The sequence below is a fragment of the Sorghum bicolor genome, chromosome 1 (assembly GCF_000003195.3).
Source record: "Sorghum bicolor cultivar BTx623 chromosome 1, Sorghum_bicolor_NCBIv3, whole genome shotgun sequence".
Taxonomy (NCBI): Eukaryota; Viridiplantae; Streptophyta; class Magnoliopsida; order Poales; family Poaceae; genus Sorghum; species Sorghum bicolor.
Window position 1 is genome coordinate 9,288,915 of NC_012870.2, and position 24,906 is coordinate 9,313,820.

General features: G+C 42.0%; 4 protein-coding genes across 7 annotated transcripts; 3 read left to right on the plus strand and 1 right to left on the minus strand.

The window, feature by feature from the left end:
- LOC8062921 (microsomal glutathione S-transferase 3) lies at positions 1,090–2,888 on the plus strand. Its single transcript, XM_002463967.2, has 3 exons — positions 1,090–1,551; positions 1,656–1,828; positions 2,585–2,888. Exons 1-3 carry the CDS (start codon positions 1,363–1,365, stop codon positions 2,667–2,669), a joined length of 447 nt encoding a protein of 148 aa, XP_002464012.1. The 5' UTR covers positions 1,090–1,362; the 3' UTR covers positions 2,670–2,888.
- LOC8062922 (zinc finger protein VAR3, chloroplastic) lies at positions 3,415–7,614 on the minus strand. The gene is made up of 6 exons (XM_002466546.2): positions 7,016–7,614; positions 6,261–6,378; positions 5,836–6,164; positions 4,533–4,649; positions 4,349–4,447; positions 3,415–4,273 (listed from the first exon to the last, which is right to left on the minus strand). The coding sequence occupies exons 1-6, from the start codon at positions 7,501–7,503 to the stop codon at positions 3,754–3,756; spliced, it is 1,671 nt and encodes a 556-aa protein (XP_002466591.1). The 5' UTR covers positions 7,504–7,614; the 3' UTR covers positions 3,415–3,753.
- LOC8063399 (probable transcription factor At3g04930) lies at positions 9,090–12,863 on the plus strand. Of its 2 annotated transcripts, none has more exons than XM_002463968.2 (3): positions 9,090–11,252; positions 11,349–11,467; positions 12,237–12,863. In XM_002463968.2, exon 1 carries the CDS (start codon positions 9,287–9,289, stop codon positions 10,415–10,417), a length of 1,131 nt encoding a protein of 376 aa, XP_002464013.1. In that variant the 5' UTR covers positions 9,090–9,286; the 3' UTR covers positions 10,418–11,252; positions 11,349–11,467; positions 12,237–12,863. The 2 variants fall into 2 exon arrangements, with proteins under 2 accessions (XP_002464013.1, XP_021307245.1); XM_021451570.1 differs by having other exon boundaries at positions 12,245–12,863.
- On the plus strand, positions 16,505–24,680 carry LOC110431921. Of its 3 annotated transcripts, XM_021451738.1 has the most exons (13): positions 16,505–16,590; positions 16,688–16,752; positions 17,248–17,350; positions 21,300–21,469; positions 21,550–21,691; positions 21,760–22,016; positions 22,362–22,565; positions 22,663–22,755; positions 22,838–22,936; positions 23,225–23,569; positions 23,663–23,881; positions 23,978–24,211; positions 24,296–24,680. In XM_021451738.1, exons 4-10 carry the CDS (start codon positions 21,308–21,310, stop codon positions 23,519–23,521), a joined length of 1,254 nt encoding a protein of 417 aa, XP_021307413.1. In that variant the 5' UTR covers positions 16,505–16,590; positions 16,688–16,752; positions 17,248–17,350; positions 21,300–21,307; the 3' UTR covers positions 23,522–23,569; positions 23,663–23,881; positions 23,978–24,211; positions 24,296–24,680. The 3 variants fall into 3 exon arrangements, with proteins under 3 accessions (XP_021307413.1, XP_021307414.1, XP_021307415.1); XM_021451739.1 differs by lacking the exons at positions 16,505–16,590; positions 16,688–16,752 and having other exon boundaries at positions 17,243–17,350; XM_021451740.1 differs by lacking the exons at positions 16,505–16,590; positions 16,688–16,752; positions 17,248–17,350 and adding an exon at positions 20,871–21,186.

A 24,906-nucleotide genomic window follows, 5' to 3' on the forward strand; every position in this document is an offset into this window, starting at 1 on the left:
CCTATAGAGGAGTCATTCTAATTTATCCTAATTTAAAATATATTGAATTTAATTAAATTTATATGAAAATATTAATAGTTAAGATACTAAATAAAAATATCATTAAATTATTTATTTATTAGTTCCATGTTATTTTTTATCACCCAGCACATCTAATGTTTGGACACATGCATGAAATATATACTATTTGCAAAACTAAAATAAAAGTTAGAGGATAATTTGCGAGACGAATCTTTTGAACCTAATTAGTCCATAGTTGGACACTAATTGTCAAATAAAATGAAAATGCTACCGTGTTTGTTAAATTTTATCACCCTAATCAAACACCCCTTAGTCTCATGTATCACGTGAGGCTATTTACATTACAAATTACTTCTTCAGTCTTAAAATAGAGTCATTCTCGCTTCCTGAAAAGTCAACTTTTTAAAACTTTAACCAACTATATATTTGAGGATATAAATGACCAACTCTATCATTAGATAGATCATTGAATATACTTTTATAACAAATTTATTTGAAGATATAAATGTTACATACAATTTTTACAAACCTAATCAAAGTTGAGAAAGTTTGATCTACACGTATTCTATAACAACTTTCTTTTTAGGATAGAGGGAGTATGTGCTAAAAGTTAAAATAGTTGAAAAGGTTGTTTTATAAATTCTGAGCTGGTGCATTGTTTTAGAGAATTCCTATGCTCACGAAATTCCTAAAGGCAACTTGAGGAGGAACCCATGAGAACACTACCAACGATTTCCAAACAAACGACATCGACTTCTCTATGGCCTTGGTCTCTTCGAACCGAACAAAATTTCAATGGCGAAATGGTCTCTGAAGGTTCAATGGCGAAATGGTCTCTGAAATAACTTTGTATGGCGCTCTGAATAGTCTAGGTAGAGTGGTTGACACTTTTTTTCCCGGGGAGAGTGGTTGACACTTGGCAGACATCACGCATGACGATGTACAAATCCACGAAGCTTAGGCCTTGTTTGGTTGAGGAGATAAAAAAATTAGGTATTGTATATTTTTGTTTTATTTGGCAATTATTGTTCAACCATGGACTAACTAGGCTTAAAAGATTCATCTCGCAAATTACAAGCAAACTGTGTAATTAGTTATTTTTTATTTATATTTAATGTTCAATGCATGTGACATAAGATTTGATACGATAGAAAATCTTGAAGAGTTTTTGGATTTTAGAGCGAACTAAAAGGCCTAGTATTAATTTCTATCGTTGACTTTGACTCTAGCAAATTTCACATCTACCCAGCAACTTCTCGGAGTCAAACCTCTTGTTCAAGCAGCAACCAAAAAAAAGATAAAAGGATAGCAGGAGAAGCAGAACAGTGGGAGGAAGTAGCCATGGCGGCGTCGATCGAGGTGAACAACGAGTACGGCTACGTGGTGCTGGTGCTCGTGGCGTACGCCGTGCTCAACTTCTGGATGAGCTTCCAGGTGGGCAAGGCCCGCAGGAAGTACAAGGTGTTCTACCCGACCATGTACGCCGTCGAGTCGGAGAACAAGGACGCCAAGCTCTTCAACTGCGTGCAGGTTTGCTTCGTCTTCGTGCGCCCAGCACTCCGCTGTCCGGTCCGGCCAATCCTCATCGAATTTCCTGTCTATTTTCCTGCGTGCCTGACTGCTTGTGAGAGCAGAGAGGGCACCAGAACTCGCTGGAGATGATGCCGCTCTTCTTCGTCGTGCTGCTGCTGGGCGGCCTGCAGCACCCGGTCGTCGCCGCCGGGCTCGGGGCCCTCTACACGGTGGCGAGGTTCTTCTACTTCACGGGATATGCCACCGGCGTGCCGGCTAACCGGACGAAGATTGGGTGCGTGCGTACAAGGCTTGTTAGGCGAGTGTTAATGCATGCACGTTAAATAGGGTGTCAAAATTGCTGACTTGGCAGAGTCATTAAATGAAGGAGTTTCATCAGATGAGAGAGAAGTTTCATTCTTATGAAACTCTTATGGCTCGGTTACCTATTTTATAGTCTTGATAACTATGTCATGAAACTATGCATTGAGAGTGGCCTTAGTTCACCCCCAAAATTCAAAAAGTTTTCAAGATTCTCTGTCACATCGAATCTTGCGACACATGTATGAAGCATTAAATATAGACGAAAACAAAAACTAATCACACAGTTTGACGGTAAATCACGAGACGAATCTTTTGACCCTAGTTAGTCTATGATTGAACAATATTTATCACAAACAAACGAAAGTGCTACAATAGCGAAATCCAAAAAAAATTCACATCTTGTTTACTTCCAAAAAATTTTACAAAATAAGAATAGTAGCACTTTCGTTTGTATTTGACAAATATTGTCCAATTATGGACTAACTAGACTCAAAAGATTCGTCTCGTCAATTCCGACCAAACTGTGTAATTAGTTTTTATTTTCATCCATATTTAATACTCTATGCATACGTCTAAAGATTCGATGTGACAGGCTGAAAAATTTTACAAAATTTTTCGAGAACTAAACAAGGCCTTAACAAGACCTTAGGAAAAAAAAAAAGCTCGCCGTGATCCGTGAGATTGCATAAAGCCATAAAGCCCATAACGTTGGTGGTGCACACTGCAGGAGGCTGATCATTCCGGCGGGGGGTGGGCTGATCATCTGCACGGCATTGTTCGGCATCAACCTGATCGTCAGGGAGATGCTCTGAATTCTCTCAAGCTTCAAGATCTTTGTGGGCTGGACTCTGGAGTAGTTCAAGGGGGCTTCACGCATGTGGACAGTAGTGGATTATACAGTTCCTGTTCCTAGTTATCTTCTCTTATGGAATAAAGTTCATTCTTGCTTTACCAAAATAAAATAAAAAAGTTCATTCCTGCTTTCACTGTGAAGGATTGTACCACGAATGTTATTTTCTTTAGTATCAGTGTTAAAAGAAAGTGATGCCTGTCTACATCTGTTCTGCCATAAATACATGATCCTAGTTCCTCTTACCATCTGCAACGTTTCTATTTTTTTCTCTGAGCATATCCAACAGTTTGGCATTTTTTCTTTGCCATTTGTTGGAGTTTGCTAACTCTAGAAAGCAAATGGAAAGGAGAAAAATAAGATATCTCTAAGAGTTTTGCAAATCTGACTTGCCATTTACCAAAACAGTTTTGCATATTGGGCACGAGTTTACCAAATCTGACATCTCTAACAGTCTCCCCTAGAATTTGCCAAGTTTTCAAAAATGCAAAACCAATATGCAAAATTGTTGAAGAGATGTTTTTGTGAATTTTGACAAAAATGAAGAACGCAAAAGCGATATGCAAAACTGTTGGAGATGCTCTTAACTGAATTCTATCCGTTCCATTCCAAATAGTAAGACGTTTTGTGTTTTCTAGATAAGTATGGAGTGAGTAACACTTTTTGTGCATAGCTGATGCCAAGAATCTGCGGAAATTTCAACTGTGTAAAGCAAAACAAGTTCAACATGATCATCATATATCTCGTCACACAGAAGTGACGACAAACAAATCCTTGTAAAAAGCTAGTTGTATCAATGTGGTTTCCCTAATAATCTGTATAATAACACTACAAATCGAACATGCTTGTGTCCCTCATCTGCACCACAGCAGAGCGAGCGACGCTGTCAAAATTCTTTCTAGATTACAAATGTCATACTTCTGAGAAAGATATATCCAATTGTTATGGTAATGGCCTGAATAATGAAATTATGGTTGCTCAACCAAGTATGCAACCGTGAAATATGTTACAGAACGGAGTCATCAAAGCTCCAAGTTCGGGTATTATTACTGGTTACGGGCAGCCGTGAACCTCCTCTGAGAAGGCGTTGCCCTTCTGCTCACAACATGCTTGCGCACACCTTCGTACGGCAAGACTTCGTCATCCTCGTCTTCCTTAGCCCTTCTACTCTTGGCAGTAAGGAGACCATCCTCCAGATCGTCAAAGCCACTGCTCTTGGCAGTGGTTCTTCTCTGGTCCGGTTTCCTCATGCTTGCCCCACGCTTGCGGAACCCTTCATAGGGAGAGGCATTGTAATCATCCTCCAGATCGTCAAAGCCTCTGCTCCTGGCAGTGGTTCTTCTCTGGTCCGGTTTCCTCATGCTTGCCCCACGCTTGCGGAACCCTTCATAGGGAGAGGCATCATAATCATTGTCACTCTTCTGATCAATATAGTCGAATCTTCTACTCTTGCCAGCCCCTCTCGTTTTTCTCAATCCCAGCTGACTATCCTGGGTATCATCCTCAGGCCGGTCCTGATTGCACTTCTTGCACAAAATGTTGCGTCGGAAGTTAACATAGTCACATCTGTAAAGGGAGGCAATGTCTGATTAGCCTGCAAAATGTTGAGAAAGTGACAGAGAAGATTAAACTGCCACATACGAGGGGCACTCCCACTCTCCAGGATTGAGTTGCCTCTTCGGGCGAGGTTCTTCACATTTAAAACAAATATTGTTGCGAGAGAAGTTCATAAACTGACACCTAGGAGGCACAGACAGGGTGATGCAAATGAATCGGTGCTGGAAAGAAATGGAAGAAAAAGGTAATAATGTAAGATGGAAGTTACTGTGTGCAGATCCAATCGCCCATTTTCATTTCAGCCATGGCTACTTCTATCTTCTTTGGTCCATCTGCTTTGCATTCACGACAGCGAACATTGCGAGCAAAATTTAAGAAGTTACAGCTGCCAAAGATGAGGGGAGTTTAAGAACATAATGCTATCAACAGTTGTTCCAAAGAATATAGAATGAACAAATGAAAAGAGAAACAATGAAGTGAACATGACAACAGCCCACAAATGGCACAACCATCTTACTGATGTGAACTAATGGTATGACAGTATTAAAGAAAAGTATGTAGAATGATCATACAAAAAAGTAACATAAAGATTGGTTTCGAAGATACTGTCATCATGTACAATGAGGATTTACACATCAAGATATCGCACACGGATTTTAAGTTGACTGGAAACAGTTTTGGTTATGTACTTCACCTCCTGAGATTTCCGCATCATCTATGGACATTAGGAGGTCAAAAATTCTCTCATACTAGACATGGTTAGCACACATAATTCCAACATGGATGAAACTTCCAAAACTTGGTTCAAACCTCTACACATATACAGTTACCTTACAAGAAAACATAATTTGGTGAAAGTGATGTTCAGCAAAATATCTAAGAATGCTGTGCCAGAATGCTTCAGGATGAAATTATATAAGATGACCTAGAAATAGCTTATGCCGTTAATGAAAAGGTCCAACACATCAATATGTTAGTGTGCATTTCAGCTGTGCAAAATCTGTCACCAAAGGTATGCTCTCCTTTTTTTCGAAACCAAAAGGAAAGATATAGGAACCAACAGAAAAGAACGATGAGAATGCTAAAAAAACTGGGTGAATCAATCTTGATTGGATTAGCCACAGCCATTAAAATGGTCAACACTTCCTTATGGAGTCATGGATATCAACAATCTAAAACATTGCAAGTGATGAAGTAATGAATAAGCATATAAACCAGTCAAACCACTTCCATGGAAGATGAAACTAATAGTTTTAATGCATCTTGGAGAAATCCCGATGGAAATCAGTAGTCAATGACCAACGTAAAAAATGATGGCTATAAAGATGGCCTTCTGAAGAATGCTGTGGTGAAGTAAAATGCCATGATCTTCTAAGTTCTAACTATTGCAGACACATAGTGCACAACAACAGCTCAACAACAGATTTAATCCATGCAAAAATAACTCGTGCCCATGGTGCTAGCTTTTACTTTCTATAGGCCGAGAGAAATCATAAACATTATAAAAATAAACCCTCATTCCTTCCCTCCCATGAATGTGTCATAAGACTCGCGTAGCATAAATAACTTACTTAGTGCACAACCAGTCGCCCTTCTTCATTTCAACTGCCGTCGTTTCTCTCCCCTTCCCATCTGAGCCCTGAGCCTTCCTAGGAGCTTGAGATGCAGGTTTCGGAAGAGACTCGTCGATTTTTGTGTCGCTAAGTTCAGTAAGCTTTGAGAGAAGCTTTTTTGCAGATTCTTGCACGCTTTCGATAACTGAGTTTTCTCCTGAAAGGTTTTTATCCATTGCATAACTTAGCAGTATGCGAACAACATCAACAGTCTTAACTTCAGCCTCGGCATCTGGAGTGATAAAAGCTTTATCACAGGATTCACGAAATTTGCAAATGCTGCATGCCTGGTATTAGGGCACAATACAATGATAATTGTGTAGTCAAAATAAAAACTGAAGTGGGAAAGCTATTATATATTTAGAAATGACAACTAAGCTTACATCTTCTTCTTTGACCTGCACAAACTCTCTCAACCTTTTTGCAGAATTGACGGGCTTCCGATTTTTATTAGGACAGCCACACTTGACAATAGCTTGAATATCCTGCTTCGGAAGCGAGCTGCAGCGGTAAAGCACTCAAATAAAAATTCAGTTTAGCCAGAAGATATATAATGTTTGCTGCCAGGTCATGGGCGTGAAGACTCGGTTCCTGACAGAAGCACTGATGACAACCATGACCCCAATGTTTATATTTTAAATAATGTCACAGTTTATATGCGTAACTTTTAATCCCATGTTAATCAGAGGGTTGGCAGTTATTTGAGGGCATAGTCAGTGAGTACTCTACCAAACATGCTCATATGTACGGATGAAATTTAGTAGATATTCTTCAGCCGACTAACTAACAAATGCAGGCCGCGTTGATTTAATGGAAGGCATGCAACAATTAGTAGATATTCTTCAGCCTACTAACAAACAAATGCAGGAAGCATTGATTTAATGCAACGCATGCAAGTGGAGATTTATTGGTTATCACTCTTTCGATCATGTTTCATAAGCACACCAAAAGGCCCAATTAGTAATTTGCGGCTGCATCCCCACTAAATCAGTGGCATGATTATTTGTGCAGCATCCGAAAAACTGAATTCCGAGATCCATGTATCCTAATTACTACATAAGTACGCGACATAAAGAAATTTGGAGATTTGATTCCTGCATAGATGCAAAGGGCAAAAGAGTCGCAAGGTTTCTTCCACCTGAGGAGATCGAAGCGATCGCGCGCAAATTTGAGGCAAGCATTCTTCACCCTGTTCTCGTCCCTGAAACGATAAATGTCTTCCAAGGACACCGCGCTATCCACCGCAGCCACCACAGTGTTACCGGAAGCAGCCGCTGCTGCGTCCTCAGATGCAGCTGCAACCGCAGCATCCCTAACTCCGGCGGCTCCCTCGCCAGAACTCACGCCGGAGGAGGGCACGCCTTGCTCGAAGTACCCCTTGGCCCGCAGCTTATCGAGGAAGTCGCCCCACTCCGGCCACGGGTGGCCGGCGGATACAGCCGCCACGGCAGGGTCGGCGGCGACATCGACAACCGCGGGGACCGCGGAGCAGAAGCGGAGGGAGTGGAGCGGCCCCGGGTGGCCGCGGAAGGTGGTGGGGAGTAGGGAGCTGGAAGCGATGCGGCAGGAGCGGAGGAAATAGGAGCTCAGAGTGAGCTTTAGGAGCCTGGAGGAGGAGGCAGTCATGGCGGACGAGAAGCGGCGGCCGTGAAGGTCAGGCGAACATGTAGGGGGCAGGGGAATGGATGGAGAGGATTAGGGTTTAAGAGGTTTTGAGACTCTGTGGCTTACTGATCGTTGCTAACCCTCTTTGACAATCTCAATCGACGAAAAAACAGTGCCAAAGATACTGCCTCGTCAAAAAAAAAAAGAGAATTTCTTGTGAGATACTATAAAAATCGTGATTCCTGGTGAGTCATTGAAAAAGTTCAACGGATTTCAAAGCTATTATTCTTTTTTTTTTTGCCTTTCATGCCACTACCGTTAAATAAATTAGGCTTTGACGGTGTCAAACTGTGGGTGTGAAAAGTCAAAAATACTCTTTAGGTGTAAATATGCTATTAATTTTTTTGAGCATCTTAACGACTTCAAATGAAAAAACTCAGGACTATAAAGTTGTAGATCTCATCGAGATCTACAATTTTTCATATAAAAAATATTTTCATTTAATTTCGCAAAAAAATATGTTTTGATATGGTTAATATATATCTTAGAAAAAACATATTTTTTGTGATATTGAATAAAAATAAATTTTATATGATAATTGTAGATCCCGACGAGATCTACAACTTTTTTGTTTAGAGTTTTTCCTATATGAAATTTTTTTATAAGTATATTGATTTTGTCATGTATCTAGATATAATATATATCTAGATATATAATAACGAGATATGTATATCTAAAAAGTTAAAATAACTTATATAAATTGGAATAGAGAGAGTAGTTTCGTATGTTTGCCTAACTTGCTCACCTCGCTTAACCAAGCAAGACCAGCCTTGCCAACGCGTGTGAGCAGAATTGCCTTATGCAAGTTTGTCTAGAATCCAAATAGTTTCTCATATGACTTCCAATCCAAGGTGAAGCAAGTCTCAACAAAATGGTTCGGTTGTGAGCCATGAAAAGACAGTTGTGACTCGTGTATTGTGAAAAAGTTGTAACATAGTATTTGGTTAAACACAACTATAAAATCTAATATCTCTCTTTATCTCTCTTGGAGCCATTATAAATAAACTCTCTATTTCCACCTATTTGAAAAAAAAAACTGAAACCAAAAGGCAAAAGCAGTGTCCAAAATGCTATGTAAATTATACTAAAGAATAGGTTCATGTTCTACTGATTTAATTAACGTTCGACTTTTACCGGTAGAAGCACTTTCCAGCCAAACCAAACGTTGCCTAAACAGCCTCACTATCATTCACGATCTGTTTTGAACGCAGGAATTTCACAACAATGCAAAAGTTTCATCGAAATTAGTTTTTTTACGGGGACAATACAGGTCAGCAAAAAAAAAATCAGGCGTTCCAGTCAGTTTACCACCACCGAGGACCCGGCTCATCAACCGCTGTACTGTACGCGCGCAAAGACTCCCACCGCGCAACGCTCCCCGCGCCGCACCAAACGACTCGCAAGCACGCCCGGCGGCACGGCATCGCCCACCGGCCACACGGCCAGAGCCCCAGAGGAGGCGACAGACAGAGCCCACGGTTTCCGGGCGAGCCAACCAATCCCCCCAAACCTAACCCCAATCGGCCGCCCTCTCCCGCCCCTATCCCCGTCCCGTCTCGCCCTAGCCGTCTCCATCCCACCACCTCTCTCCCCCCGTCCGTCCGTCCGGCCGCGCCGTGCGCGACCCAATCCACCACGCCACTTCCCTCCCGTCCAGTCTCGTTCTCGTCGCACCTCGCCCCGCCCGCAGACCGCAGAGAGAGGGGGCGCGCGCTCGCTCGATCCGTGCGCGCCAGCCAGCGCCATGGCCTCGGACCAACAGGCCCTCCCGGTCCCGGTCCCGGTCCCCGTCCCGCCCAACCCTAACCCGACCGCACCAGCCGACCCGACCCCGCCCTCGGCCTCCGCCGCGCGCAAGCTCCCCATCAAGCGCCGCTCCCCGCGGCCGTCGTCCTCGCCCCCATCCTCCTCCTCCCCGACCTCCTCCGACCCGCTCCGCGCGCCCGCGCCCGGCGGCGGCGGCGGCGGCGGCGGATCCGACCAGCAGCAGCCGCCCTTCAAGTTCCAGCGCATCTGGTCCGAGTCCGACGAGCTCCGCTTCCTGCAGGGCCTCCTCGGCTGCGGCGCGCAGGGCCTCGTCTTCCCGCGCGACCTCAACGTCTTCTACGACCGCTTCTCCGAGTCCATGCCCCAGCCCTACACCCGCGCCCAGCTCTCCGAGAAGCTCCGCCGCCTCAAGAACAAGTTCCGCAGCATGTCCGCGCGCGTCGCGGGGGGCCTAGACCCGGCCCGCCTCGCGCCGCACGACCGCGACGTGCTCCACCTCTGCTCCAGGCTGTGGGACCCCGCCAACGCCGCCACGTCGCCCTTCGCGGCCAGCGCCGGAGCGTCCGGGAACAAGCGCCGCCGCGCCAACCCGCGGGGCACGCCGCTCCTGCCCCCAGATGCGTCTGGGGATAGCAACTCCCATGACTACAATGGGGTTGGTTCCTCTGCTCCCGGCTTGTTTCCGGATGGTTCCAATGGCGAGTATATGTTTTACCTTGAGCAAGAAAGCGGGCACCTAGGCGACCATGAAGGTGCTGCTCTGGTAGCAGATAGCAGATTTGGTGTTGTTGTGCAGGAGCAGCAGCCTGAGGCCGTGGTTACTCTTCCCAATGGAAACAATGGAGTTGGCAATGAGATGAATGTGGAGTGTAAAATGGTGGTGCCGTGCAGCAATGAGCATCGAATGGCAAATGCTGTCCTAGATGTGTTTGAGGAATGCCTGAGGGAGGCAAAGAGTAACGGGATTATTAATGGTGGGAATGTGGACGGGAGAGCTGAGGAAACTGAGCTTGCCAAGCGGTGGAGAGCGCAGAGGATGGATGAGCTTGATGTCTTAAGCCGGAGGCTGAGGTTGCTCGTTGAGTATGCTGCAGCGACTGGGCAGTGAAGCAGAGATTTTGGTGGTTTTGGTGATGTGCCTCCCACCCTTTGCCCCATCTGTATAGAAGCTAGGTTATTGTGCTATGCTTTGTAATGTCTTCCTCAGCTGGACCCTTGCCTTTAGAAAGCCTACTATATTTGCCTATGTACCCTCGAGTTTAATAATTTGAGCAGCATAATTCTCTCACTGTTATTCGCATGGCTTCCTGCTGTTGATATAGATGATAGCTCTGTTAATGTAGCTTCAGGCTTTCGCATTCCAATTAGAAGCTGTTGTACTTGTAACTTGTAAGCAGTGAGAGAATAATATTATGTTTCCTAGTTAACCGCTTGTTATCTCTTATTGCTTATCTTATAGCTTCACTACAATGTCTACATTTGGCCTGCTACACTGAGCATGAATTATTTGCAAGCCATTGCTCCCATGTTAGCAGCGCATCCATGCTTCCACCCTACCACGCCCACCCGCAGCGCCTGCCTGCTCCAATGGCTTCCCCTCACTCTGACTGTCTGCAGCCGCCTTCCCTCCAGGCTCAACAGAGCTCTGCCAGAGGACGATGGATCTGCTTGGGCTGGCAGATATGAGTGGTGGCATAGCGCCCTTCCCCTTTCTCCTGGCGGCTGCATGTGGGAGCAAGCTCCAAGGAGGTGACAGTCTCGGGTCTCCTCTACGCGATGCTGCCAGGGCTGGTCTCCTCCTTGCATGCAATACAAGGTTTTGGTTGTGCGGGCTTAGTGTCACCACGGCATTGGCCCTAGGAATCCATGGAGGAGCAGGTGTGGCATCACCTAGCGCGGGAGAGGCAAGATCATCACCACCTCCATCTCTGTCCATTTCGCTGGTATGGCAGTATCTCTAACCTGCCGCCACTGCGATAGTTTTCATCCAATTAGTTTTGTTCTCTCTGTTTTGTTCATACCCATTTATGCTGTGATAGGAAGAGGCAGGCTGCAGGTGTGGCTTGGTAGATATCCAGAATGAGATGCTGGAGCGTGAGACGTCCCTGACGTAACATTGGGAGCTGAAGAGAAACCGTGGACATCGCTACCACCTGAGGTGAGAGTATGTTCAGTTTGGTAGTGTTCACTTAGATCCAGATTGCACTCGAAGTTTCAATCTGTTTCTTGGAATGGATGGGATTATTGCAGCTTGTGGATTTTGCTTGGGAGTCCAACCGATCAATACCAGTGTTGTTTGATCGAGTACACTAGCCTTGAGAGTTGAGCTCCACAGAGCCAATGTAGAAGGATACGATGCATGTTCTACAGATTAAGATTAAGACTGCAGGCACTTGTATGTTTCTATATATAATCAACCATGAAACGTGTGTTGTCAAAAAAAAAGTGTGATAATTGTACTGGTAGGAGTACCATGCAAATGCATTCACTGGCTGAGTTGCTATGGTTGAGACCAATATCAATTTTTCGTACTTGCAAAAGGTGAAAATAATGACATGTTCATTTCAGAATTGGAGTTTTAATTGTTTTTTCATACAATGTTTACAGTATATATAAGATCAGGGAAAGGAAAAAGTAGCATTCCACTATTCATTGTTGGTTAAACAATAATTTGTGCAAGTAGTAAGATATGCCAATCTAATTTAGCACAGCTGCACTGTTGGCAATGGACTTTAAGAGCCTATCTAAAGATGAAAATTTTGACATTTTTGTAAAGGGGCAAGCACAGCATAGCAGAATTTTGTCCCTCGTGCTCTGAGGAAACATATCAAGAAAATTGAGAAGAAATGCAATTTGTCCTATGACTAAAATGTGATTAGCTCCTCTGCTCCCAGCTTGTTTTCACTAATATGTTCTACCTTGAACAGGAAAGCAGGCAACTGGGCGATCACGAAGGTACAGCTCTTATAACACATCAGATTTGGTGTTGCAGGAGCAACCTGAGGCCGTGGCTGCTCTCCCCAATTGGAACAATGGAATTGGCAATGAGATGAATGTGGACTGTAAAATGGTGGTTCCATGCAGCAATGGTACCACATGGCAAATGTTGTGCTGGATGTGTTCGAGGAGTGCCTGAGGAAGGTTAACAGGATTATCAGTGGAAGCGATGTGGATGGAGGTGCTGAGGAAAGCGAGCTTGCCAAGCAGTGAAGAGTGCAAATGATGGATGATCTTGACGTCTTAAGCCGGAGGTTGAGGTCGTCGAGGATGGATGATCTTGATATCTTAAGCAGGAGGCCGAGGTTGCTCGTCATCTAGTCGAGGATGCTGCAGGGGCTGGGCAATGAAGAAGAGTTTTTGGTGATGTGCTGCCACCCTTCGCCTTTTTTTTTTTTGAGAAGTCTCCTTTGCCCAGGTTGCTGTGTGCTATGCTTTGTAATGTCTTCCTCAGTTTTGCTCTTGCCTTTTCGCTTTTTGGTCTACAGAGACTACTATATCTGCCTTGGGCTATTATTGTTGAGTATTATAAATTGAGCAGTCCTACGATTACTTCATTAGCATTGTTGTTCGCATGGTTTCCTATTGTTATGTTATTGGCTGATTCATGTGCAACACGCCACGTCCCTGCGTTGGGGAAGCCCTCAGGAGCCAGGAGCCCTACACCGAACTCTGGTTGTCTGGCGCGATGGCGTCCCATGCCCAATGCCGCCAGCCCACCACATGTGCAGAACAGGCAGCCAAGTCAGGCAGGTGATGCTAGACTCGAGTGTGAGGCGCCAGATCAAAGTCGGGGTAGATGGCATCGGTAGACATGGCGCCGGTGTCGAGGATCAAAGGTGGAGTCAAGGAAAGGTGGATAATTATGGCTAGAGGTATTTTGTTCTCCCCAAATGCCTTGTAAAAGAAAAGGAGGAGAAAGAATGAGGAAAAGAGAAAAGGGAGAGGAAAACCTCAAATTAAAATATTTGATAGCCTCAAGAGTTATATTTTAAAAGGCAAAAATTGGGTGTTAAAAGAAGTGAGGCATGCAGATCAAAGGTTAAATAACGAAAAAAAATCAAAATAGAACAAGGTTAATGAAAGGACCGAATCGATGTCTAAAGGGGTGACGCGGGTTTTGACATGATAGGTTGAGCCAATAATAAAACAAAAAAAAATCTGGGTGGCTTGGTTAGACTGATGCGGGTTTTGACATGATTGTTTGTTGGAATCATACCTTTTTTTAATATTAGACGTCCTTTATGTTTGGCCCAACACGTGCACTACCGTTGTAATCATGTATCACGACATCTTTCTCCGAATCTGCCCGTAAAAAAACCAAAAGAATATGCAAGTTAATACAAGATTCTTCTGTGATCATGCTTTGATCATTCTGTTTAAAGCCGTGGTACGTGCGACCAAAGGAAAAATGAGCTTTAGAAAGTTTTTTAACGTTGCAATTGCACAGCTACAACTTATAAGCCACGTATATAGTATATAAACACTCGTCGTGCCCACCTAGATGAATAGCCGAAAGGAGAAGCTGAGCTCATTCAGGCTCACGCGCGCGCGCACAAACATCCGTTTCGTGCAAGTCTGGCTCTGTCTCTCTGACCAATTATTTGTGTACTAATATTTCCCATTTAGCTAGGCTCCTTTATAAAATAGAGAAAAAAAATCCTGTTTTCTTAGTTTTTTTACATGAAAATAAATTAAATCCTATGAAATTCTTATGTAATTCGTGCGAAATTTCTACGTTCCGAAGGGTGGTATCATAAGATTTTCTTGTGTCTAATACTTTTGCTAACCAAATTATACAGAATAAGTTCCACTTTATTTTAAGGAGCATACTTAGGAGTAATAAGCAAGGTAGAGCCAAAAGAAAAAAAAGGAAATAAAAGGGACAAAAGCATCCGATGAATATAGGATGCGTGTACCTTGCACAAAATCCAGGCCCCACAACATTTTCCCGCTGTTTTTGTTTGTGCCGACACCCAACACGATGCAATGACACGAATATTATCCGACCGTACTTTAGTCCGGGACTCAAATATTGATACAGTCATTTTATTTAAATATCTTGATGATTTCTTGGACATCTGAATACAAATTTGGATACTTTACGCGGTACCGCGGATGATGAATACAAATATCTTCTTATCAATATCTGCTTTGATATCGGATATCTGAATACTTTACACGAACGACACATACAAATACAATTTCATCAATATCTTGACGATCCACCAGATATCGAATATGACAATGTGATCTGCAAATGAACTATTGATAATTTGCTTTGATTCTACACGTACAATCTAGTTGTAATTAGGACTCATAGAGTGGTTAAATGGCTGCAGAACATGTTATTATATTATATATATGTCGCTTTTACTCAAATATCCAAAGAAATATTCATAACCGACACTTTTCGCGTCTGACTTATCCCGTATTTGATATGTATTTATTTCTATTCATAAATCCGAGATAAGCCATATTCATACATATATCTGACAGCTATTCGTATTAGAATCTGAATCTGAAGAAAAAAAAATAATATGACATCGTATCTAATCTGTTTGCATCTGCTGTTTGTTTGATTCCCCTTTTCTTTATTAATAGAAATTGACACTGTCCCGTGCCGGTTCATTCAAGAAAGAAAAAAGGCCGTTTGATTCCAGCTGCCAACCTACTTTTTAGTTGCCTTTCGGCCGCATACGCCGCCTGACCAGTGGCTCCTTGAGCTGTCTGCGTTGCATTATATTGGAAAATTCTCTGGAACCTTTCAGCCAGAACTGGCCAACTAAATAGGCACTGGAATTGAAGATTTTGAAGGTATCTGACTGTCAATATCGTCATGTATATATGAAAATGCATGCGATGTTTGCGATTCGGTTGATTTTGTTTTTCATAATAAATACTAGAGAATATCCCAGATGAGATGATCCGTAATTACACGCCGATCGAGCCTGATAGCGACCGAGCAAATTTACATAGCACGTCGTGTGCACGGCACGGCCGCGTGTTGATGAACAAGGGTTTTAAAGCGATTTTTATATTCGAACATATCGTTGAAAGTTGATGAGATGGATCGCAACTGTCCCATTGTTGTTCTAGTACTTTCAACTTTCAAGTTTCTACATCGCATGGAGATAGAGACTTCCTACTGATGCTGGGAATATAATACATAACCCCTGTAAAAGTTTGCAGCAATAGAAAATTAGAGCTAGAAACTAGAAGAAAACGATAGAAAAGAATATGTGATCCATCGGCAACGGTTTGTTTCGTGATTATATTTTCCAAGCTGATTGTGCAGCACATGGAAACTAAAAAATATGATCTGAAACGACCGCGTATGTATAAGTAAATGAAAAAAATGTTCATGTTAATTGCGCTTAGGCGGACGTTGATGTTTCTTAATGCTAATGTAAGCGCGTACCGAACGGACCGACGATTTCATCGACTGACATGGCACCATGAAAAGATAAAAAAAAAAAATCAAAAGCTGAGCATGCATACCGATGAGTGTCGTGAATGCTGGCTACGAGCGCATGAGAATCTGTGGCTCCTGCTTACGTTGATATTTATTTTGAGAGAAAAATATTATTCTATAGCTGAAAAATAATGATTTAAAGTAGTGGCTGATAAGTATTTTTCTTCCACCACTACACCACAACACTTAAATAGCATCGGATGTCAGTTGCTAAAGACGAAATTTAGCATTGAACGGTCAGTTGCTGAAGGTTCTTTATGGATCCTCCGTTGCTAAATTTGTGTACTTCAATGGATGGTCCGTTGCTATAATTATTTTAATTTTGTATTGGATGGTCCGTCGCTATATAGTAACATTTGAGTTGGATCGTCCGTTGCTGAATAAAATTTCTAGTGATGACATGTTTTCGGCCCGTCCCACAAAAATTTTGGCCCAAAGTAATATGAAACCCTAAGTCACCCCAGCCCCAACCCACCGCCGTCACTTTTCCTGCCGCCGCTCGCGCTCAGCTCCCGCGCTCACGCTCTTCACTGCCGCGCCGCCACCACCGCACCCCCATCCTCGCCTCTCAGCCCCGCCCCCATCATCCTCGCCTCCTCAGCTCCGCCCCCATCATCCTCGCTGCCACCCGCCCACGGACGCCGCCAGGGACTGCCGCCGCCGCTGCCAGGGATTGCCGCCGCCGCTGCCGGGGACTGCTGCCGCCGCCTCCACACCCTTGCCCTCTCGCTGGCTGGTGGTTGCCTCCGTCGCCACCTTCCTCGAGTCCGCGCACGCTCGTCGCCCTCCAGTCCGAGGTCGGCCTTGAGGTAACTGCAGTCATTACCCTCTTCCCCGTACGTTTGCTGTGTTTCCGCTTTGGTGCCCTGTCGCTGAGGTGCTGGATTGGGGAATTTCTGGTTCCAGGCCGGTGCGTGAGGTTCATTGCAGGTGAACTTGGAGGAGCTGGTTGCCAAATTCTTGGTGTCGAGGTACTAAAACCAGTGAGCATTTACCTTTGTCGCATTGCTTCAATTGGTGAATCGTGTGTGCTGTTTAGTAGTACAATCTGATCGCCTGCTGATGCAAATTTGGTTGAGAATGAGCAAATTTGGTAGAAAATGTAACCTGCATATTGTGTGTCGATAGCTCACATGCTCAAACTACTTCTGCAATTTTGTTTATTTTATAGTTTCTATATGTAGTATCCTCAGTTGCAGACTTGCTCGTAGTAGGAAACATGGTACAGATGCTCAGAAGGAATGAAAACAATCTCAGATCTCATCTTTATTTCAGAAAATTAGCTCCAATGATATTATCTTTATTTCCGACATCAGTAGTTTGAGCATGTGAGCTTGTTTATAGTCTCAGTGAATATATGCTCAAATTAGTAGTTGTAGCTGCCTGCACTACTCGAATTCGAATTTTCCTATGCTCTTGCACATACCAACAGTGCATTTTATATTTCCTTGTTTTTTTGGGTAAAGGAGGTGGTGAATACCTTGCAAGGATTTCTATATTTTCAGAACAATCATAGCAGCCGACCTTCATTGCTGAGAAATTGTTGGTTGAAGGAGCTTCTGTGAAACGGTAAGGTTCTATTTATCTAGTTTTCGATCTCGTTGATTACTACCAGATTGCCTTGTTCTATGCATCACTACCAGATTGCCTTGTTCTAAGCTACAAATTGTCTTGTGGTTTTTCTGTTGATGTGTGATGTTGTAGTGTCCAAATATACATAAAGAAAACCCCTTGATCTCCCCACCAAGGTCTATGGATAAAACATGGATTGAGAATGAGCCTAGGTACACACAAGAACCATTTCTTAACTTTTTAGACTTAATGTAGTTAACATGGAATTTGACATAATGAATCCCATGTAGGCACAGCAAGGTATATATACAGGGTGTGAATGGTTTCATAGCTTATGCGTTTAGAAATTCAGCGATAGGAAACAAGATATTATGCCCTTGCAGAAAGTGTGCTAATTCATTTTGGAGAGAGGCGTATGATGTACGTGAACACTTGATATGTGACGGGTTTTTAAGGGGGTACACAACTTGGAACTTCCATGGAAAAGCTAGTTCATCCGATGTGAATTCTGGGAACACTGATGGTGCTGTCCCTATTGAAGAGATTGAAGATGATGAAATATCTGAGTTGCTTAGGGACATAGCTGGTGGTCTAGATGATGGAGGGGATTTTGAAGATGATAATTCTGATTTCAATCCTAGTGATGACCTACAAGCCCTCCAGAAATTGGTAGAAGCCAATAGCCAAGAGTTGTACCCTACTTGCAAGAAATATAAGAAACTACGTTTCTTGATCAGATTGCTTCACATAAAACTTCTCGGAGGATGGACTGATAGAAGTTTTGACCTACTACTAGATCTTCTTAATGATGCATTACCAGAGGGTTCAGCACTACCTAGAAACTTCCATGAATCTAAAAAATTGATTAAATCCATAGGTCTTGGGTACATTAGTATCCATTCCTGTGAAAACGATTGTATTCTCTACTGGAAGGACCATAAGGATTCTAATTCATGTCCAAAGTGTGAGGTTTCACGGTGGAAATCAGTTAGAAACAGTCTAGATGGGAAGCATGTTTATAAAGTTGCTAAGAAGATTCTTCGCTATTTTCCAATAAAGAAGTGTCTCCAAAGGCTGTTTCTATCATCAAAAACAGCGGCTCTTACAAGATGGCATGATGAGGAGCGAACAAGAAATGATTTTCTTAGGCATCCTGCAGATTCTCCTCTTTGGAAAGACTTTGATGACAAACATCCAGAGTTTGCTAAGGAGAACCGCAATATCCGTTTGGCATTTGCCATAGATGGATTTAATCCGTATAGGAGCCAGAATGTTAGTTATAGCATTTGGCCGGGTATATGTATACCATTAAATTTTCCACCTTCAATGTGCATGAAGCAATCAAACTTCATCCTTTCCTTTTTGATTCCTGGGAAGCGTGCTCCTGGTCATAATATGGATGTGTATTTTCAGCCACTTATTGAGGATTTGTTAGATCTGTTTGTCAAAGGAGTTAGAACTTATGATCCTTCTAAGGGAGAATATTTCCAGTTGCGTGCTGCAGTACTGTGGACTATTACAGATTTCCCAGGTTTAGGATATGTGTCTGGTTGTGTTACATCTGGTGAAGCAGCATGTCCTGATTGTCACTCTTATATATGCTCATTTAGACTTGGTAATGGCAGCAAGACTTGCTATATGGGTCATCGTAGGTTCTTACATGGAGAGCACCCATTTAGGTATGATGAGCAGAAATTTGGTTCAACCGAGCTTAGATTGGCACCAACTCTACTTTCTGGAGAGGAAATTTTAGAGTGTACTAAAGATCTTGTCACAGTTTATGGCAAGGATAAGAAACCAGCTACCAAGAGACGCAAAGAAGGGGAGCCGCTGGTCATTTTCAAGAGGAGATCAATTTGGTTCAAACTTCCATATTGGAAAGATTTGATGATGCGCCATAACTTTGATGTCATGCACATAGGGAAAAATGTTTATGAGAACTTGGTTAATACATTCCTGGGCACCGATGGGAAATCTAAGGACAATCTGAATTCTCGCTTGGACCTTCAAGCTCTTGGTATTAGAAGTGACCTTCACACTATTGAAATTGAAGATCAATTTTATATACCACCTGCACCATATTCAATGAGTCCTGATGAGAAGAAATTATTTTGTGAAATACTAAAAGGGGTAAAGTTCCCTGCTGGTTACGCGTCTGATATTCGACACAACGTTCATGTCAATGAGAAAAAAGTGTTTGGGTTAAAGAGTCATGAGTGCCACATTGTTCTACAAGACTTACTACCGCTGGCTGTACGAAAAATATTGCCAGAGGTAGTTAGTGCTGCTGTTGCTCGTGTTAGTCATTTTTTTAAGAAAATTTCTGCACCTGTTTTTAGAGAAAGTGACATGAATAATCTAGAGGCTGATATATCTGAAACCTTGAGCCTTCTGGAGACCATATTTCTTCCGTCCTTCTTTGACATGATGGTACATTTGATGGTCCATCTTCCTGCCCAAGCAAGAATGGCTGGTCCAGTACATTTTCGTAGCATGTGGCCTGTTGAGAGGTACTTTCTTTGGCATATTTGAACTTAGAAACAAACTAAATACATATTAATTTACAGCATGATGAGGCTATTATATGTCTTTATAGGTTTATAATGAGACTTAAGGTTAGTGTTCGAACAAAAAGCCATCCTGAGGGATCAATCATGGAGGGTTCTTTGTTTTACAACAGCCTTACACTTTGTGCTCATTATTTACATGGATCGAATCAATTTTACCGACAAGTTACAACTAATGAGGGGCTGCACATAGAACCATCAAGTACAACTATATTTCATAGTACTGGGCATGGTCTGGCTGGGAAGAGCACGGTGACTTTAGAGCACAAGACATGGCTTCAAGCTCATAGATATGTCCTATTCAACTATGCTAATATAGAACCTTACTTGGAGTAAGTTTCCTAATTCACTTGGTAACACATGTTTACTTTCCCATGGACAGTAAACTTACCAACTAACATTTGCAGCAAGTATACTCATTATCTAACCTCAATTGGAGTTCGAAATCAACGAGATATCAGCCGCATGAAGCATGAATGCTTCCATGAGTGGTTTAAATCACATGTAAGTAGGAAAAAAACTTGACACATGTTATAACCTACTTCATGTCAAGCTTAGTAATTAACCAAAGTATTTTGTTTAACTCCAGGTAGAAGAAATGTTTGAGGAAGCACCGAATGAGATTAAAATTTTAGCTAAGATGCCAATGATGGTTGCACGAAAGTACAGTAGCTATAGAATAAATGGATTTGATTTCCACACATATTCCTATGATGTAGGCAGGTCTATTCAAAATAGTGGGGTTGCTCTAGTTGCAGAGACAACATGCTTTGAAAGTGGAAATAACAATAACTTTATCATGGGAAAGAAAACTTATTATGGAGTTGTAAAGGATATTGTTGAACTGAACTATGCACACGAAGGTAATGTTGTTCTTTTCAAATGTGATTGGGTTGACAACCGTGTGGAAGATAAGTGGGTTAAGACCGATCAATTCGGGGTCACCATTGTCAACTTTAAGCATTTATTCAATACCGGTGAAAAAATTTCAGATGAGCCTTTCATTCTAGCATCACAAGCCATTCAGGTCTTCTATGTTCCTGAGGGAACCGATTCAGACTGGTTTTCTGTTTCTCAATCAAAACCAAGAGACTACTATGACCTTGATAATTTGGAGATTGAGCATATCGAAAATGGCAATGGACTAGTTGTGCCATTACCTGATTTAAATGTTGGTGTTACTGTGGATGTTGTTAATGGGATTATCCCTGCTGTTAGGACAGATATAGATGGTATAATTGTTGATCGAAAAAAGTCTAGAAAGAAGTAAGTCTTGTTGGCACAATGTGGCTATCATGTTTTTGTTATTATTTACTTGCAAAATACTTGCATTTATGTTTGTATAAACAAATTTGGCTAACTTGTTTGTTCCTTTTTAGGAGTACAAATGTCAAGCGCAAGAGGAAACAATAGGGAAGCTTTTATCAATCCATATGAGCTGCAGAGAATGGCACAATGTGCAAGGAACCAAAAGAAGTTCACTGAGTTGAAACTTGGACAATGTACAAGGGCCTTACAACAGCCAATTCAACCAAGGAAAAGATTGAAGGTCAGCCTAATCTTGCTGCAATGAATTATCATGGTATAGATTTGTAGATGGTTAGTTCATGTTCACATGATGTTGTGCAGAAAACTCAGGAGACAAGGGAAGCAACAGCTACCAATCATAATTTGCGGCCAAGGCCTGAAAGACCAAATTCTGATATTGCAATTACAAATGAGGAAAATGCTAGCTATGGAGTAACTGGAGACTTCTTAAGTGAGAATGAAGGTATGTATTGTAACTAACCCTATTTGAGATCTTTTAGTTGTGATTCCTAATGACCCTTAGAGTTGCAGATATGCATAGTAGTACAAAAAAGAAGAGGAAAGGAGGAAGGAGTATCACTAGAATGGATGATATATTATCAAAGGAACCTGGCAGCATGTCTAAAATTAAAATAGAACTAAATGACAAAGGGCAGCCTATTGGAGAAAATTATAGGAAGCTTTCTAGTGTTATTGGAGTTCAAGCTAGGAAAACGTTGCCACTTGGATGCTCTGATTGGAGGCTTGTGGATGGTGAAAAGAAAATAACACTTTGGAAAGAAATCAAGGTACTGTCTTGATTAATTACTTGTCCAGGTTATGCTTTAAATGTCTAGATTAACTGCAGTACAACTAATGTCTAGATTAATTCTTTGCACTGAGATGAATAGGAACTGTGGTACACCAGATTGCCCTGGATTGCCCCACCACCAATAGTTAGGAGCTTCTGCTATTCATTTCGTCAGCATTAGAAGTAGCTTGCTGTGTTTCTCGTTATTGTATTTCAGCAGTAATTGGATATTGAATATATATTGTTGTTTCTCTTTTGTAAACACAACCTTGCAGATTCACAGAGTAGGCTTGAAAATTGATGAGCTTCTCTGCTGATTGACATATTATTCTTTACTTCCTAGAAACGATTTGATATAGATGACAAAGCCTTGGACTGGGTTATGTCTAGTGCTGGAGCGAAATGGAAGCAGTTTAAGGCAAAACTTAAGCAACAAATTTTTGATGAAACATTGACTGATGAGGAACTCAAGAACTTACATGGTCATAGAATAGATGATCATGAATTGGAATCTCTTCTCAAATATTGGAGGTCTCCCGAGTCTCAAGTAAGCACTAAGTAATATATATCTGTTTTGTCAATTACCAATTGGACTTGTTTTTTTTCAACAACATGCATATGTAATGTAACACTTTTTGTCATAGGCTCTAGCGGCAAGAGGAAAAGACAATCGTGCAAAGGTGAAGTTTATGCACACGTCTGGTAGTGTGAGCTACGCTTCTGCTGCATATAAACTGGTACAGAAACATATCATTCTCGTCTCATTTGAATGGATCATTTTTGGGTTATTTTGACATGTGCAAATTTAATATCTTGTAGGGTCAGCAACTTGGGCGCCCTCCTCGAAGATATGAAGTCTATACAAAAACACATACAAGAAAAAACGGTGTGCCTTTAAGCCAAGCAGCAACAACAATTGTAAGTTTATGCAGCAATTGTGAGTAGTTTTTTACACTATTTGAAATAAATAAAGACATAGTGGTCTTTAGATGTTTTTCACACTATTAGATAAGCACTTGTATGTATTCCATTTTCAAAGTCTCTCTTCCTAGTCAATCATATTGTAGTGACAATCATATTCTCAAGTTGCAGTGCCTGTTGCACTTATGAAATGAAATGTTCCAATTTCACAGCCACAAAAAGCCTTTATCTTTCTCCACCTGTACTTCTCTTATTGTGTTATATATTCTTGTTATATATTCTTAGAACGAGCTGAAAGAAGTTGTTCAAGCCCGTCCGGAGTTGATGGATAGAACGATTCAGCAAGGTGATGCTTTTGTTGCTGTTTGTGGAGTAAAGGAGCCAAGGGGGCGAGTCCGTTGTTTGGGTTTGGGACCAACTCCTCAAGACATTGGTACCCCAGGACTTAAGGCATACACATCGACAAAGCTCCAAATACAAGTTTTGGCACGTCAAAAGGCTGAAAGTGACCTTAGAGTGCTAGAACAACGTATCTTGGAAATGCAAGAAAGGGAAGCGCAAAGGATGGCGCTAGAACTTTGAAATGTCGAAACACTCTCACAGCATGGTTCTAACTCAAGACAACAAATGGTGAAGTACTTCAAAATGACTTTTCACAGCATGGCTCTAATATACAAATCTAAATGTTTGCCATATACTAATATGTTCTTATGCTTGATGTAGAGCCCAAGATGTGAGGGATTCGATGAGGCCAATCAATATGTTGAAGGTGAAGAAGATGATGACTACATAGGGGGTGGCAACTGCAATGAGGAACCTTATGATGAGGAACCTGAACATGAAGCCAATCAGCATGCTGCAGTCCATGCAGCCTCAGCTGCCATGAACAAGACAACATCACCACCAAGGAACAATGTCCAAAAGTTTACACATGATGGACTTGTAATCTTCTCAACCTTGTGCAAATTTCTACTTGTGAGTTAATAGCTGCTCAACCTACCATTTATAAATTTCTCATTTGTTCATCATCTACTACAGGCTGGAAGTGAGGTCATCTTATTTGCCATGTTGAGTAACGAAAAAGTGGGTAAGGCAACTGTTGTTTCAGTTAATCCAAACAACAAGCTAGCAGGTGTGGCTCTTGGAACAAAATTTTGTGAAGTTGTTGTGAATGTTGTTCTTAGACGTGAAACATTAGTGCCACGCCCTTATGCTAAAATTAAGACACTAGGCGATGCTGTACAGATGCCGATTGCTTGGCCATTTAATCGAGTAATGTCCACTTCTAGCTATTCTATTTTAATTGATATGTGGTTGGTATCTACAGTTTCTAACTAATGGTATGGTACTTGACAGCTGAAGGTTTGCAGTCAGCAACCAAGATCTTCTCATGGTGCTGCTGGTTCTCAAAGATCTCAAGCGGCTGTCGGATCATCTCAGAGATGATAAATGGAGCTAGGCTGCTAGGCTATTGGCTGTTAATTTAGAGCAAATATGATTTCTTTTGGGCTACACTACTGTAGTGCTTGTTTTGGACTTGAACCTGATGGTGCTATCTTTTGCTTGATGGCTTTTGATAAAACAACTAGCTGTACACAAACCTGATGGTGCTACTGGCTGCTGTCAGCTACAATGTCTTTGTATTTTGGCTTGATGGCAACAAGCTTAAACTGTGACATGATTATGGATGTACTCCTTTGACATAAATGACATGATTAATGTGGCCATTTGTGTGTTGCAATTTAATATTGTATTGGAACTTAATGTGCTTCAGTGTTAATTACATATGCATTTTTTTGTACCTATTAAATTTAGCTCGATAGACTATCAGTTGCTAAAAGTTATTATTGCAATGAACTGTCTGTTGCTGAAAGCACTTACAGCTTGTTCGTTGCTAAAAATTGCTTCATCGAACTGTCCGTTGCTAAATGTCAGATCCGTTGCTGTATATATACAACAACGGCTTC